General features: G+C 39.4%; 1 protein-coding gene across 4 annotated transcripts in view; it reads right to left on the minus strand.

Annotated features, from left to right (window-relative positions):
• Positions 1-6983: 6983 nt before the first annotated feature.
• The window catches only part of LOC110917479 (probable leucine-rich repeat receptor-like serine/threonine-protein kinase At3g14840), a 29205-nt gene continuing 22109 nt past the window's right edge, over positions 6984-14079 (minus strand). For all 4 annotated transcript variants that reach the window (XM_035985336.1, XM_035985339.1, XM_035985338.1 and 1 more), the window contains 4 exons: positions 8164-8281; positions 7835-8072; positions 7592-7742; positions 6984-7501 (listed from right to left, as the gene is read on the minus strand). In XM_035985336.1, the coding sequence (XP_035841229.1) occupies positions 7154-7501; positions 7592-7742; positions 7835-8072; positions 8164-8281 (855 nt within the window). In that variant the 3' untranslated portion in view covers positions 6984-7153. The remainder of the gene's footprint in view (positions 7502-7591; positions 7743-7834; positions 8073-8163; positions 8282-14079) is intronic.

The following is a 14079-nucleotide window of genomic DNA, read 5'->3' on the forward strand; positions in this document are numbered from 1 at the left end:
ATACATCAAATATGAGTTGTACTAGCCCATGGGATTGGAGTACGGACTCACAACCAGTTCAAAAACCGACTTCAATGGCCGAATATTTAGCGAGTACTATACCTCGACAACAATAGTCAATTAGTACAAGTCAATGGGCATTGGTGTCGAATCAAAATCAGAGCATTCAAAGTCTATTGCTTAGTGAGAGTGAGATAGGTAGCAACAATCGGCCGCCAAAGTTAAATCACATGAACGACTATCCATCATGGAAGGGTCGTTTCCACACATACGTTCAATGGCAAAGCAACGAACTTTGGACATGTTTCATTAATGCATGTAACCCTGCCCTCGAAGTAGCAGCATCAACTTCAGCTGGTTTTACTAATATGCCTGAAGACGACAAAACGGCATATGATCTGGAGAAGAAGGCGTATGCTATTCTCACTCAAGCACTTCACAAAGACATCTACCATCAATTCTCCTATTATAAGAACACGAAAAGTTTATGGGACGCATTGGTAGCGAGAGGAGAAGGAAATGCAGCTTCTAGAAAGACACGCCATGATTTATTGAAGAAAGAGTTTGATTCATTTCGATTCTTGGATAATGAAACTCTCAATGATATGACTTCTCGTTTTTATCATTTGATTAGTGAAATGTGTTCTTATAATGTTGCTGCAACTCATCAGGAAATGATTGCACGGTTTGCTGATGCTCTACCTCCTAAGTGGAGTCCATTCATTGAACTTCTAAAGCATACGGGCGCTATGGATACAGCCGATGGCACCCTCTATGAATTCATTCAGAAGTTGGAGCACAAGAACGAAGAGGAAATCCGGAAAGCTAAAATGATTGCACCTCCTCAAAACACAGAAATGTATTTGCCTGGTTTTGGTCCTTCAGCTAGTTCTATTCAGCAACCGAAGCTTCAAACGGCGTTTGTGTCCAACACAAGCTCATCTCCGTTTCCACACTTCAATCAAGCCCAACCACAGTGGAATCAAAGTGCTTATATGTCGCAATCCATACCCCAACCACAAGCCCAACAACAACAAGCACATTATATCAACAATCCTTTACTCCAAAACACCAACACTGTTAGAGTTTATACTTCCAATCTTTCAAAAGTCGGTGTAGAAGTTGCTAAGGAACATTTGGAACTTCTCAACACAATGTTCAGTTCATATTGTGGATTGGTGGCAGGTCACATTGGAAACATCAATATGACCAATGAAGATTATCAGCAGATAGACCGTGATGAAATGGAGTTAATGGATATCAAGTGGGCGTTTGCAAGTGCTGTTAGACGGGCAAAGGATTTCATGGCTCGAACAGGAAGAACTTCATTGGAAGGCAAGAATGATACGAAGTACGGGTTTGATAACAATGCGGTTACTTGTTTCAATTGTGGCGAAAGGGGACACTTCAAACGTGAGTGCACTCGGCCAAGCAGACAAGGCAACCAGAATCCATTCAGAAATCAGACAAGTACTTCCAATGCCAATCAAGATAACCGTGGAAAAGGGATAGTAGCGGTGAACAACAACCAGAACCAGTCTGGACCTTCAAACACCAACAGAGCATTAGTTGTTCAAGCTGATGAAGGATGTGATTGGTCTGTACAATTCGGAGATGGTAATCAAGGAGGTGGAACTGCTTGCTATGCAAAAATCATCAACTACATCAAGCATGTTCACAAAGAAGAATTTGCTAAAAGCAATGATAGCTCGGGTTATAGCGAGAGTTCAGATGAAGAAGGCTCGAATGCTGGAGATTATAATTCTGAAGATGGATCTTTTTCTTGTCAAACTGCCTTTATGGCAAATGTCTCAGCCTCTACGAGTCAGGTAAAATCTGAAACTCCTAGCATATGTAGTGATTGTGCTGATATGAAACTTAAATATGCTGATTTGAAACTTGGATCTGAAACGGTTCATAGTCACAATCAGAGTTTGGTTGTTGAACTGTCAAAGTGCAAAGAGGCAAATATGGCTTTAGTTCGAAATGAAAAGGAATTTAAATCTGTAATTGAAACCTTAAAGAAAAGTGTTTCCGAAGTGAACAAAGTTGTTTATCATAAACAAGTTAGTATTAACGATTACATTAACATTGTTGAGGAAACCAAAAGGGAACTAGCCATTGCCAAATGCGAGCATGATGCTATCAAGCAAAAATTGGAGAGTTATTCTAACTCCCGATTTGTGCTTGATCACATAATTGACGTTCAACAACTGAAAGGGAATGTGAAAGGCATAGGGTATAAGGCGTGTCCATCCCCTTTGAGACACAACTATACCAAAATGCCCGATGAAGAGGATATGCCTCGGTATGAACCCAGTGTGCCTCTTGATTATGAGGAAGTTACTACTGGCCTAGGGTTCAAACCGGACAATTCATCGGAGGGCTCATTTGATAACAAAGAAAAGTCATCATGTGCTTCAAATCAAAGTCCTCCAACGATTGAGGACTATGATTCTTCAGATGATGAATCAGATGTAAGTGACCAGGATGAATCACTTGATGAGACGAAAGGAGTAGAAATTTCAATTGAGAATCATATTCTGTGTGATCCTCCTACTCCTACTGTGCAACCTGTTGCCAAGCAAGTGATAGATCCTGTCAAGAATGTCAAGGATGACAAAGAATGTGTGTTTGCTGTTAAGAGCAATAACGTGTTGTATACTTTGGTCGGTGATGCTAAAATTTATTCGGACAATGATTTTCCAATTAAAAATGTCAATCCATCTTTGATTGATAAAGTTTTTGAAGACAACACGAATAAATTTTTGGGAAAGACCATCCCCGGAGTTGTGGTAACACAATGTGATCCAATTCCAAAAGCTGAAATCAGGAAACAATTCGGAAATCAAAAATCACCGACAAAACAACAACCTATTGCTGCTAAGGGCAAACAACCAGTTCAACGAGCTCAAAGGACTACCGTTTCTAAATCAAAATTTGAAACAAAAGGAGCTCGTTATCAGAAGAAAAACAGTAATGTCAAATTTGTAGCATCAAAGGGTACGGATAAAACTGAGACTTTTGAAAACAAATCAAACACCGATTATGTACAACAAGTCAAGATTTTAAAACGTAACAGTCAAAACAATTACACTCAACATACAAATGGGTGTGATGAAAGAGCAAGTACCTCAGGTTCTACAGGTTTGACATCTGCCAGTCGATCAAATTCTCCTAAGTTTGTTGAAAGGAGAACGTGTTTCAAATGTGGGAAGTTTGGGCACATCATTAAAGACTGCACAAACTTGCCCAAACCAAATTTTGTTGAAAGGACGCCTTCTGAACAAGGTCACTCACAACGTCATCCTGTTTCTCCAAAACATGATAAAAGAACTGTTATGGAACAAGAAACGAAACAACGACGTCATAACATCAAAGCTGTTGAAAAGGCTTTAAAATCTGAAGTCAAAATGGTTAAAAGGAAACCTAGTTTGTCACAACCATTAAAACCAGAAACTGTACATAATACACAATCTGGTAAAGAAAAACAAACTTGGAAATCTAAATCGGGTGAAAGTTTAGGGGGAGGTGCAGGGTTTGAAAATCATCAGGAAATTGAAATTACATTTCTTGATTCTCAGGGGCAACCCAAGTCTATGAAGGCTTGGGTCCCCCTCTCCAACTAATCTCTGAGTGAGTGTGTAGGATGTTCCAGGAGGAACTATCGATAGTCATAGGATTGTTGATAGTGGAGCGTCCTTGCACAAGATAGGCGACAGAAGAAATTGTTGCCTTTGATGGAGAAGAAGAAGAAGAAGAAAAGGGAAACAGAGTTGTCTGTTGAAAGAAATTGATAACTTCGACAAAATGAAAATAATTTCAAAGTGTAATTGTTAAAGGCTTTGATCGGGTCCCAGGGTAGATTCAAATCAAAATGTACGCACGTGCAGCACGTCTGAAGTTCAAAATCAACAAAATGAACGTGCAGTGTACATTTCCTCGCGGTGTGATTGAAGAAAATGTTTTTGTTGAACAAACCAACCGGGTGTGCGGATGCCTTTGCGTGGATTGAACAACCGCACACTACTTCTGAAAGAGAAAGACAAAGACCTTCGCTGGTGCAATGTGGAAGACCAGCCGAACCAAAGGTTTATGATCTTGTTGATGTCAAGAGATTTCTCAGTAGCTACAAAACAAAGTCGACAATGAAGTCCACACCGGGTGGATATCCAGTTTGGGAGAACACTCAGATTCCTGGCAATGCACGAAGCAGTTGCAGAATACGGTTTTGAATTTCTAATCTCTCCTATACTTGTCGATATTTAAGTTGCTTTTTGAATTATTATCTCGTACATCACTTTTTGGCCTGACATGTTGAACTCAAATATCACCTCACACGTGATTGTTTCACTATGAAACTCGTTAATTTTGTCATGGTCTGCACCGCTTACCGACGTGCCAACTGATTTTTTTCCAAAATTCGATAAATCATTTCTGATTAACTTATTTTTGGTAAACGTCATTGAGGTAAAGCATGAGTTAACCGACATCAGGAAATCGTTTTTGTAAATACCTTTGTGTCTTTTAAATTTATCTTAGTTTGTTGATTTTAGGGGGAGTAAATCCAAAATTTAAAAAATCCAAAAACATCGAAAAATTTAAAAACTCAAAAACAATAGAAAAACAAAAATGAGTTTCCTGGCGAGAAAAAGAGAAAATGATAGTAAATCAGTGGTCTGTTGAAACATCTTTAAACTGAACTTAAAATGAAAAACGATAAGCAGCTCTATATAAGATGTATCGGTAGGCTCACAATCATTTTAAAGTGTGCAGGGTGATATAAATCTTAATCGACTGAAGACCAGGTGGGAACCATTCATTGGCATATGGTCTTAGTACCGAAATTTCGTTTGAGAGATTGCCGAGGTTCTGAGATATAGTCTTTATGCTGCTTATCATCTGGGTATCATGGTTGTATCTTTTACCGAAAAAAAAAACAGGGACGCAAGTCTAGATCTTCCATGATACCATACATACGTGTACATATTGCATTCGACCTCAATAAGTGATCAACAATCACATGTCCAACAAAATAAGTGATAATATATCATATTTATCCGGGAGTCAAGTTCGTCTCTCTGCTGTACGAAAGTACTGACCTGTTCACGGACTTGCTCCTGTGCCCTCATGCATCGAAAATCAAGTTCCTCATCAATAAGTGATTCTATCACATAGGGCTTATTTTCAAATCAAAATAAGTGAGAATCTCACATTATATACGGTCAAACAGATGATAATCGGTATACTCACCGGTAAGATGAACTCTCATGCATACCTTGATACGGGAATGTGTCGTGTGTGGATGAACACCGGTCGGTAAGTATAAATCATACCTTAATGTATCCCCTCACCATGATTACATCTGATAAGTTGAGCTTATGTGGACAACAATACCGATAACTGTTATAGGATGCTTATCTAAATGTTAACTAATTGAACAAAAAGAGCGTTTTGGCGTGACCGTACACTGATATGATTCTCTTACCCTCGAAACTCGTAAAAAGAATGTCTGTAAATATTTGTTTACTGCTTTCGTTTCTCTGAATCTTTGTATATATTTATTTATTGTTTTCCGTCTTTACATTTGAAAAATGAAAATTCCAAAAAGATTTTAGGTGTGTTTTAATATAAACTTTAGAAAATCCAAAAAGATTTTGCTTCTAGTTTATTTTTGATAAACGATGTTGGAACTCGAGTCTATCCTACCCAAAATCCTGATTTTAAGCCGGAAAACAATTGCATCTTCATAAACTGTCAAAGTTAACAGATTTTGAAAGTTATAGGATTAAAATTGATCATTTTCTAAACTTTCAAACTGTTGTCGGTCGGTAGTTGATTGTAAAATGGTCACACATGTGTCGTTTGTTTATGGAAACTATATTCCAAGCGGTTGATCTCATTATGCGTTTAGATTTCTTGCATGTGCAGATGCTAAAGGCGAGGAGAACATGTTCGATGACAAGCTTCGGAATGCAGACATGACGTGAAGGCACTCATAGGATAAAGATGATCGAGTTGCCGTTGACCCTTCATCAACACCACAAGGATCTAAAGAATTGTCAAATAAAAAGATTCACGAGCATGACTCAATGGAGAGTTCATTCTAAGGGGGAAGTTGGTTAACACACTTCCTAAATGAAAAGGTGAGTTTGTTGATACACTTTCTTCTTACGAAGCGTGAAGACTTTGAAGATCCTCCGACATGAAAGACACAGAAGACGAACAATCACAGAAGACGAACCATCACGAGTAGCGTCCAAGGGGGAGTTTGTTGGTACACATTGTGTGGACGCGACTCGGCTCCGTTCGACTCGGCTCGGTTCGACTTGGTTTCGAATCGGTTAGGTCCAGCTCAAGCCCGACGTCACGACATTCCTCCGTCGTGTGCCCTAGAGTTCGACACGCGAAGCACGGAGAGCCACGATTCCCAGTGACACATCACCATGACATCATCATTGTGATGTCATGATGATGTCACATGGTTGAATTTGGTGAAAAGTCTTGAACAGAATATTTCATTGGGCCGTAACTTATCAATTGGGCCGAAACTTTCAATCTGGGCTTACATATCCACGAAACCAATTATTTGACTTGTATGTCGACGAAACAGAAGGTGTTTCGTCGACTTTGTTGTTTCGCCGAGTCCTTTTTGTGTTTCGTCAAGGTCTGTGTCTGTCTTGTATAAATACCCCTCATAGTTTCTGTGTGAAACTGATGAGCACAGAGAGACTTAGTGAGAGTCGTTAAAACATTGTTTGTATATGTTTGTGGTTGTACTCATCCCTAATCAATAGATATTGAATCTTTTGGTTACGCGTGTTCTTGTTAACTTTGTTTGGTTTGCACCGTCACAGGGATTCCGCACCCGTTACCGTATTTGTGATAAACAAGGATAGGTATTCGTTATCGATCCACCGGAAAAACGGGACCTACAACAATGTCTCCCATTTTTCCATCAAGGTTCATACAAAAGAAAGCCATTGTTCAAAAAGATTCTCAGATTATGCAACTATATGCTTCAGATATACAATCCTCATATTGAAATATAAACAACACTTGCTTATTGTTGAACATTTGATTTACATGTGAACATTATACGTAATGCAAATACTAAAGGATATAAAAATGATTGCGCTTGCTCGTATAGGATTCAAGATTCTTCAGAAATTTGATTATTGTCATAGAGGTCATATATGCTAGAAGATGATTGATGGATAACAGAGTCATGTGGAGGCTGAGTATGTTCAATATTCCCTTTGACTGCTTGCAACCTTAAATCGTCTTCTAATGTACCTATACTCATGTCAATCTCCTTTATTATTGTATGGCCCTCGAGCATATTCACGACTTCGGACATGGTAGGCCTAAAAGCCGGGGATTGATTAGTGCACAAAATAGAAACTTCTATCATTCTCTCCGCCTCTATTTTATTGAAATCAGACCCTAATCTTGGATCCACCAAATCCATCAGCGTTCCCTTCTCTTTGAGAACAACAGCCTTATAAACGTAAGACACATAGATAATTAGACATTCTCATGATTTGGGTGGAAAGGATCATATTGTACTTTCATTAATAAGAATTCTTACCAAATCAAGAAGAGAAACATAATCTTCATTTGGTCGAGATTTCATATTGTTTTTTCCAGCAATAATTTCTAATGCAAGAACCCCGAAACTGAATACATCGGCTTTGTAGGTTAAGTGGCCCCATAATGCATATTCTGGTGCCATGTAGCCTCTGGAAGACAAAAAAAAAAATAAAAAAAAAAAAAAAACTTTGTTAAAGAAACTCGCTAGCATAAATTATTTAACGAATAACAGACAACTCACAGAGTTCCAGCAACTCTAGTGCTAATGTGAGTGTTTTCTTTTTCATTAAGCTTAGCCAAACCAAAATCTGAGATCTTTGGAGTAAGTTCACTGTCCAGTAGTATATTTGCAGCCTTGATATCCCTATGAACCATTTTCAGTGTCGTCTCTTCATGTAAGAATGCCAAGCCTCTTGCAATGCCAACACAAATTCTTTGTCTTGTAGGCCAATCAATTTCCATCTTAGATTCATCCTGATCTGATATTTGATAAAAAAAAAAAAAGAATTTACACACATTTAGAACTACGTACATGATTCTCAAAAAGTAGAACAAAAGGAGAATATGTACCAAATAGAGCATGCGCTAAAGAATTATTCTCCATGTACTCGTAAACAAGTAATAGTTGGTTGTGTTCTGCACAACATCCATGTAGTCTTACAACATTAGGATGTTGTATGCCAGTTATGTTGGTGCACTTGTGTCTGTACTTTGTCTGTATTCGGTCTGTATGTAAACGATGTCCAAAGTCAGTCTGTAAGTTGACCAAGTCAACTATCCTCCTAGTTTAACTTGGACAACATGATGTTGTCTGGATCGAAGGATAGCCTCGAAGGATACAACTGATCCTTCGAGGTGCTCGAAAGATATGGTTCGACCATGGTTCAACCATAGACATCGAAGGATGATCCTTCGATGTCCACGCTGATCGTTCGAGCTCCCTGTCATCGATAGATGATCCTTCGGACCATCTATCGAGTCCTTCGACCAGACCTGTTATGTATGGGTATAAATACCCATGCAGTGTGTTAGTGTGAGATAGATGCACACATAGAGAGTTAGAGAAACTCTGCTGAAAAACACACACACACATACTTTAGAGAGTTTGCAAACAGATTGTAAACCTTGTGCTTGTAACTGTAAACCTTCATACGTATTAATACAGTGGTGTTAATCGGTGAACTTTGTGTGTTCTTGTGTTTGTTCTTGCTTCATCCCGGTTTGCCTACTAGCTTGGATTCCGCACTCGCTAGTGGGTTAGTATAACAAGGTTTAGGTTGTTCTCGATCCTCCGAGAAAAGGGACCTACAAGTGGTATCAGAGCCTCGCTCTTTACCTTGTTTAAAACCGGTTTGTTCAAGTTCTTGGTGTGTTTGGACACTTGGTTTAGCACCCGTTTTTGGTAGTTTTCTGCATAAAAACGCGTACTAAACCTATCGGGAGTGTTCGGGGTCGGTTTGGGTAACATAAAAATTGTTTTTGTGAAACTTTGATTTTTCCGGCCGTGTTCCGATCATCTTTCCGGTGACTGGACATGGGGATAAGGTTGCCATTTTGGGTAAACTTTTTGAAAGTCAAAAAGTTGGTGAAAAAGTTGTTGACAGAAACATCCTTTCTGCCGAAAGTTGGCTCACCAACCACATCAACTTTTCACCAACCTGTCGTACTTTGTGTCAGTGTGTCAGAGCACTCGAAAGATATCCTTCGACATCGAAAGATATCCTTCGACATCTTTCGATCAAAGGCAGCTCGAAAGATAAGCATCTTTCGTTTAGTCTTTCGAAGTCTAAGGGTTATCCTTCGTAGTTGGAATCTTTTCGAAAGTTGGTTGTCCGAAAGATAAGGATACATCTCGAAAGATAAGGATCTTTCATTGTGAATCTTTCGAGATCAGTATTCGAAAGATATAGGTCTTTCGAACTGTGAATCTTTCGTGATAATTAGTCGAAAGATAAGGATCTTTCATTGAGAATCTTTCGAAGACTTTGCTCGAAATTCAACAGTAATCTTTCGATCACTGTTGATCCTTCGAACAAGTCTTGATCTTTCGATCAGATTGTATCTTTCAATTGTTGTCTGTTTGTTGTTAACAGTTTGTGGTGTGTAGGTTATTTGTTAATCTTTGATCAAAATGAGTTGCACAAGTCCTTGGGATTGGAGTACGGATCCACAACCAGATCTGAAACAGATGTCGATGGCTGAATATATGACGAGTGCCATTCCTAAACAACAACAATCAATAAGTTCATGCCAATGGGCTTTGGTATCCAATCAAAGTCAAAGTCTTCAGAATCTTCTGATTAGTGAGAGTGAAACAGGCAGTAACAATCGTCCACCAAAGCTGAACCACATGAACGATTTTCCATCATGGAAAGGCCGCTTTCACACATATGTTCAAGGACAAAGCACCGACCTTTGGATGTGTTTTGTCAATGCATTCAATGAAAGTCTTGAAAGTAGAGCATCCACTTCAGAAGGTTACGCCAACATGCTTGAAGATGACAAGAAGGCTTATGAATTGGAGAAAAAGGCATATGCCATACTTACTCAAGCACTCAACAAAGACATCTACCATCAGTTTTCATATTGCAAGACCACGAAAGCATTGTGGGATGCCTTAGTTGCTAGAGGAGAAGGCAATGCAGCTGCTCGAAAGTCTAGGCATGATTTGTTGAAGAAAGAATTTGAATCTTTCCAGTTTTTGGAAAACGAGACTCTGAATGATATGACCACACGTTTCTATCATTTGATTAGTGAAATGTGTGCTTATGGGGTGGCAGCTACTCAACAAGATATGGTGAATAGATTTGCTGACGCCCTACCCCCAAAATGGAGTTCGTTTATTGAGTTGTTGAAGCATACTAAAGCTCTAGATGAGATTAACATCTACGAGTTCATTCAGAAGCTGGAACATAAAAATGATGAAGAAATTAGGAAAGCAAGGCGTGCTCCAGCTCCTCAGAATACAGAAATGTATTTGCCTGGTTTTGGTCCTTCAGCTAGTTCTAGTTCTGTTCAGCAACCGAAGCTTCAAACTGCTTTTGTGTCCAATACGAGTTCCTTTCCATTTTCACAATCAACAGCTGCTCCACCACAACCTCAATTCGATCCGAGGTCCTACATTCCTGTTCCAACACAGCCACAACCACAACCTCAACAACAGCAAGCTCACTATACAAGCAATCCTCAACCTCAACCTCAAAGTCATCACACAATCCGAGTCGACAACTCAAATCTTTCACACCTTAGTATTGAAGTTGCTAAGGAACATATGGAAATTATCAACACCATGGTCAGTGCATACTGTGGTTTGATAGCTGGTCAGCTTGGAAACATCAACATGACCAATGAAGATTATGATCAGATCGACAAGGAAGAGATGGAGTTGATGGATATTAAATGGGCGTTTGCTAGTGCGGTTAGAAGGGCAAAAGATTTCATGGCACGAACTGGAAGAACTTCGTTGGAAGGAAAGAAAAACACGAAGTATGGGTTTGATATTAATGCCGTCACGTGCTTTAATTGTGGCGAGAAAGGGCACTTTAAACGTGAGTGCACTCGACCAACAAAACACGGCAATCATAACCCTTTCAGAAACCAGACAAATGTGAATGCCCAACAAGAAAACCGTGAGAGGAGGATGGTGGCAGTGAACAACAATCAGGGACAGCCTGGAGCTACCAATCACAACCGGGCTTTGGCTGTTCAAGCTGATGAAGGATGTGACTGGTCAGTGCAGTTTGGTGAAGGTGATCAAGGAAGTGGAACTGCATTGTATGCTAAGGTCATCGAGCAGGTTCAAAAAGAAGAATCTTCTGGGAGCGATGACAGTTCTGGTTATTCGGGCAGTTCGGATGAAGAAGGCTCTGTTTCTGGGGATAATCACTCAGAGCCTGATGTGAATGAAGAAGGAGATGATGATATACAGGAGCTACTGAATGAAGCTGATGAACTTAAATGTCAGAAATCAATTCTGATTAGGAAGGCTGCTGCTACATCAACGGAAATGGAAAAGCTATTCTCTGAAGATGGAGCTTTTTCTTTTCAAACTGCCTTTATGGCAAATGGTTCAGCCTCTACTAGTCAGGTAACTTCTGAACCTTCTGCTCCTAGTATTTGTAAATCATGTGCAGATATGAAGCTTGAATCAGAAAAGCTTCATAGTCATAATCAGAATTTGGTTATTGAACTGTCAAAATGCCAAGAGGCAAACATGGCTTTAACCCGGAATGAAAAAGAATTTAAATCTGTAATAGAAACATTAAAGAAAAATGTGTCCGAGGTTAACAAAGTAGTTTACCACAAACAAGTAAGTATAAATGAATACATTAACCTTGTGGAAGAAACTAAGAAGCAATTAGCCATTGCCCAATGCAAGCATGATGCAATCAAACAGAAATTGGATAGTTATTCTAACTCCCGATTTGTGCTTGATCACATCATAGACGTTCAACAACTGAAAGGTAACGTGAAAGGTGTAGGGTATAAGACATGTCCACCTCCTGTGATGGACAACTATACCAAGATGCCCGATGAAGAGGAAATGCCTCGGTATGAACCCAGTGTGCCTTTGAACTTTGAGGAATTTTCTACTGGCCTAGGGTTCAAATCGGACAGTTCTTCAAACACAGCCCCTAAGGAACCAGAGACTTCACCATCCATGAAACAAAGTCCTCCAATTATCGAGGACTATGAGACATCGGATGATGAATCAGATGTGGCTGTAAGTGATCAGGATAAATCACTTAGCAAGATGAAAGGAGTAGATATTCCACGAGAGAATCACATCCTTTGTGATCCTGATACTCCTGAGGTTCCATCTGTTGAGAAGCAAGTGATTGATCCTGTCAAGGTTGATAAGACAGGTGTGTCTACTGTTAAAAGCAGTAATGTGTTGTACACTTTGGTTGGAGATAATAAAATCTACTCAGATCATGTTTTTCCAATTAAAAATGTAAATAAATCTTTGATTGACAAAGTCTTTGAAGACAATACAAATAAATTTTTGGGAAAAACACTTCCAGGAATTGTGGTAACACAATGTGATCCAATTCCTAAGGCTGAGGTTAGGAAACAATTTGGTAATCAAAAATCTCCAATCACTCGACAACCTACTGCTTCTAAGGGTAAACAACCACAACGAGCTCCAAAGCCAAAGGCTAAAGTTGAATCAAAAGGAGCTCGTTACATGAAGAAAGGAAAAGATGTTAAGTTTGTAGCATCAAAAGGTACAGATAAAATTGAGACTTTTGAAAACAAATCAAACACTGATTTTGTACAACAAGTCAAGATTTTGAAACGAAACAGTGATAACAATTACACCCAACACACAAACGGGTGTGATGAAAAAGCAAGTACCTCAGGTTCTACAAGCTCAACATCTGGTAGTCGATCTAGTTCTCCTAAGTCTGTTGATAGGAGAACTTGTTTCAAATGTGGAGAAATTGGGCACATTATCAGAAATTGCCCAAATGCTCCAAAGAAGAAGTTGGTTGAAAAGGCTCCACCTGAAGCAGTTCACCCTCAACGTCGGTCAGTTTCACCTAAACAAGATAAACGAACTGTAAAAGAACAAGAAACTAAACAACGACGTAAGAACATAAAAACTGTTGAAAAAGCTTTAAAATCTGAAGTTAAAACAGTTCAAACGGAACCAAGAGTGTCACAACCTATAAAACCAGAATCTTCAAAAGCTGGTAGGCAAAGACAAACTTGGTTACCTAAGTCGGGTGACAATTCAGGGGGAGCAGTTGTTCTTGAAAACCATCAAGAGATAGAGCTTACGTATCGTGATGCCAAGGGACGACCCAAGACCACTAAGGCTTGGGTCCCCATTCTCAACTGATGTGTTTATTTGACATGTGCAGGATGTTCTAGGAGGAACTATTAATAGTCATTGGATTGTTGATAGTGGAGCATCCAGGCACATGACTGGCGACTTACGGCTCCTGTATGACGTGAGAAATATCAGAGGAGGGTATGTTGCTTTTGCGGGTGATAAAGGCGGGTATATCACTGGAGAAGGAAGTATCTCCAATGGTATCGTGTGCTTTGACAAGATCAATTATGTGAAGCAAATTGATCACAATCTTCTCAGTGTGTCGCAAATCTGCGATAAAAAGTTCTCAGTGATTTTTGATGATGCTGGCTGCTATGTGCTGAAACCTGGATTCAAAATTCCACAAGAATGGGTTCTCTTATCGGCTCCGAGAGTTAATGATCTTTATATTCTCGATATGAGCCAAGCGATTACTACATCTGCACAAGTTACTTGTTTTGTCTCAAAAGCCACAGAAAAGGAGTCTATATCTTGGCACAGAAGAATGGGGCACATTCACTTGAGAAAAATGAACCATTTGGTGAAAAATAATCTTGTGAATGGTGTGCCTGTAAGAAGTTTTCATTTACAAGACATCTGTGTCTCGTGCCAAAAGGGGAAGCAAACGAAGAAGTCTCACCCTTTGAAGAAAATCAACACTGTTAGCA

Source organism: Helianthus annuus, chromosome 16 (genome assembly GCF_002127325.2).
Source record: "Helianthus annuus cultivar XRQ/B chromosome 16, HanXRQr2.0-SUNRISE, whole genome shotgun sequence".
NCBI classification, from domain to species: Eukaryota; Viridiplantae; Streptophyta; class Magnoliopsida; order Asterales; family Asteraceae; genus Helianthus; species Helianthus annuus.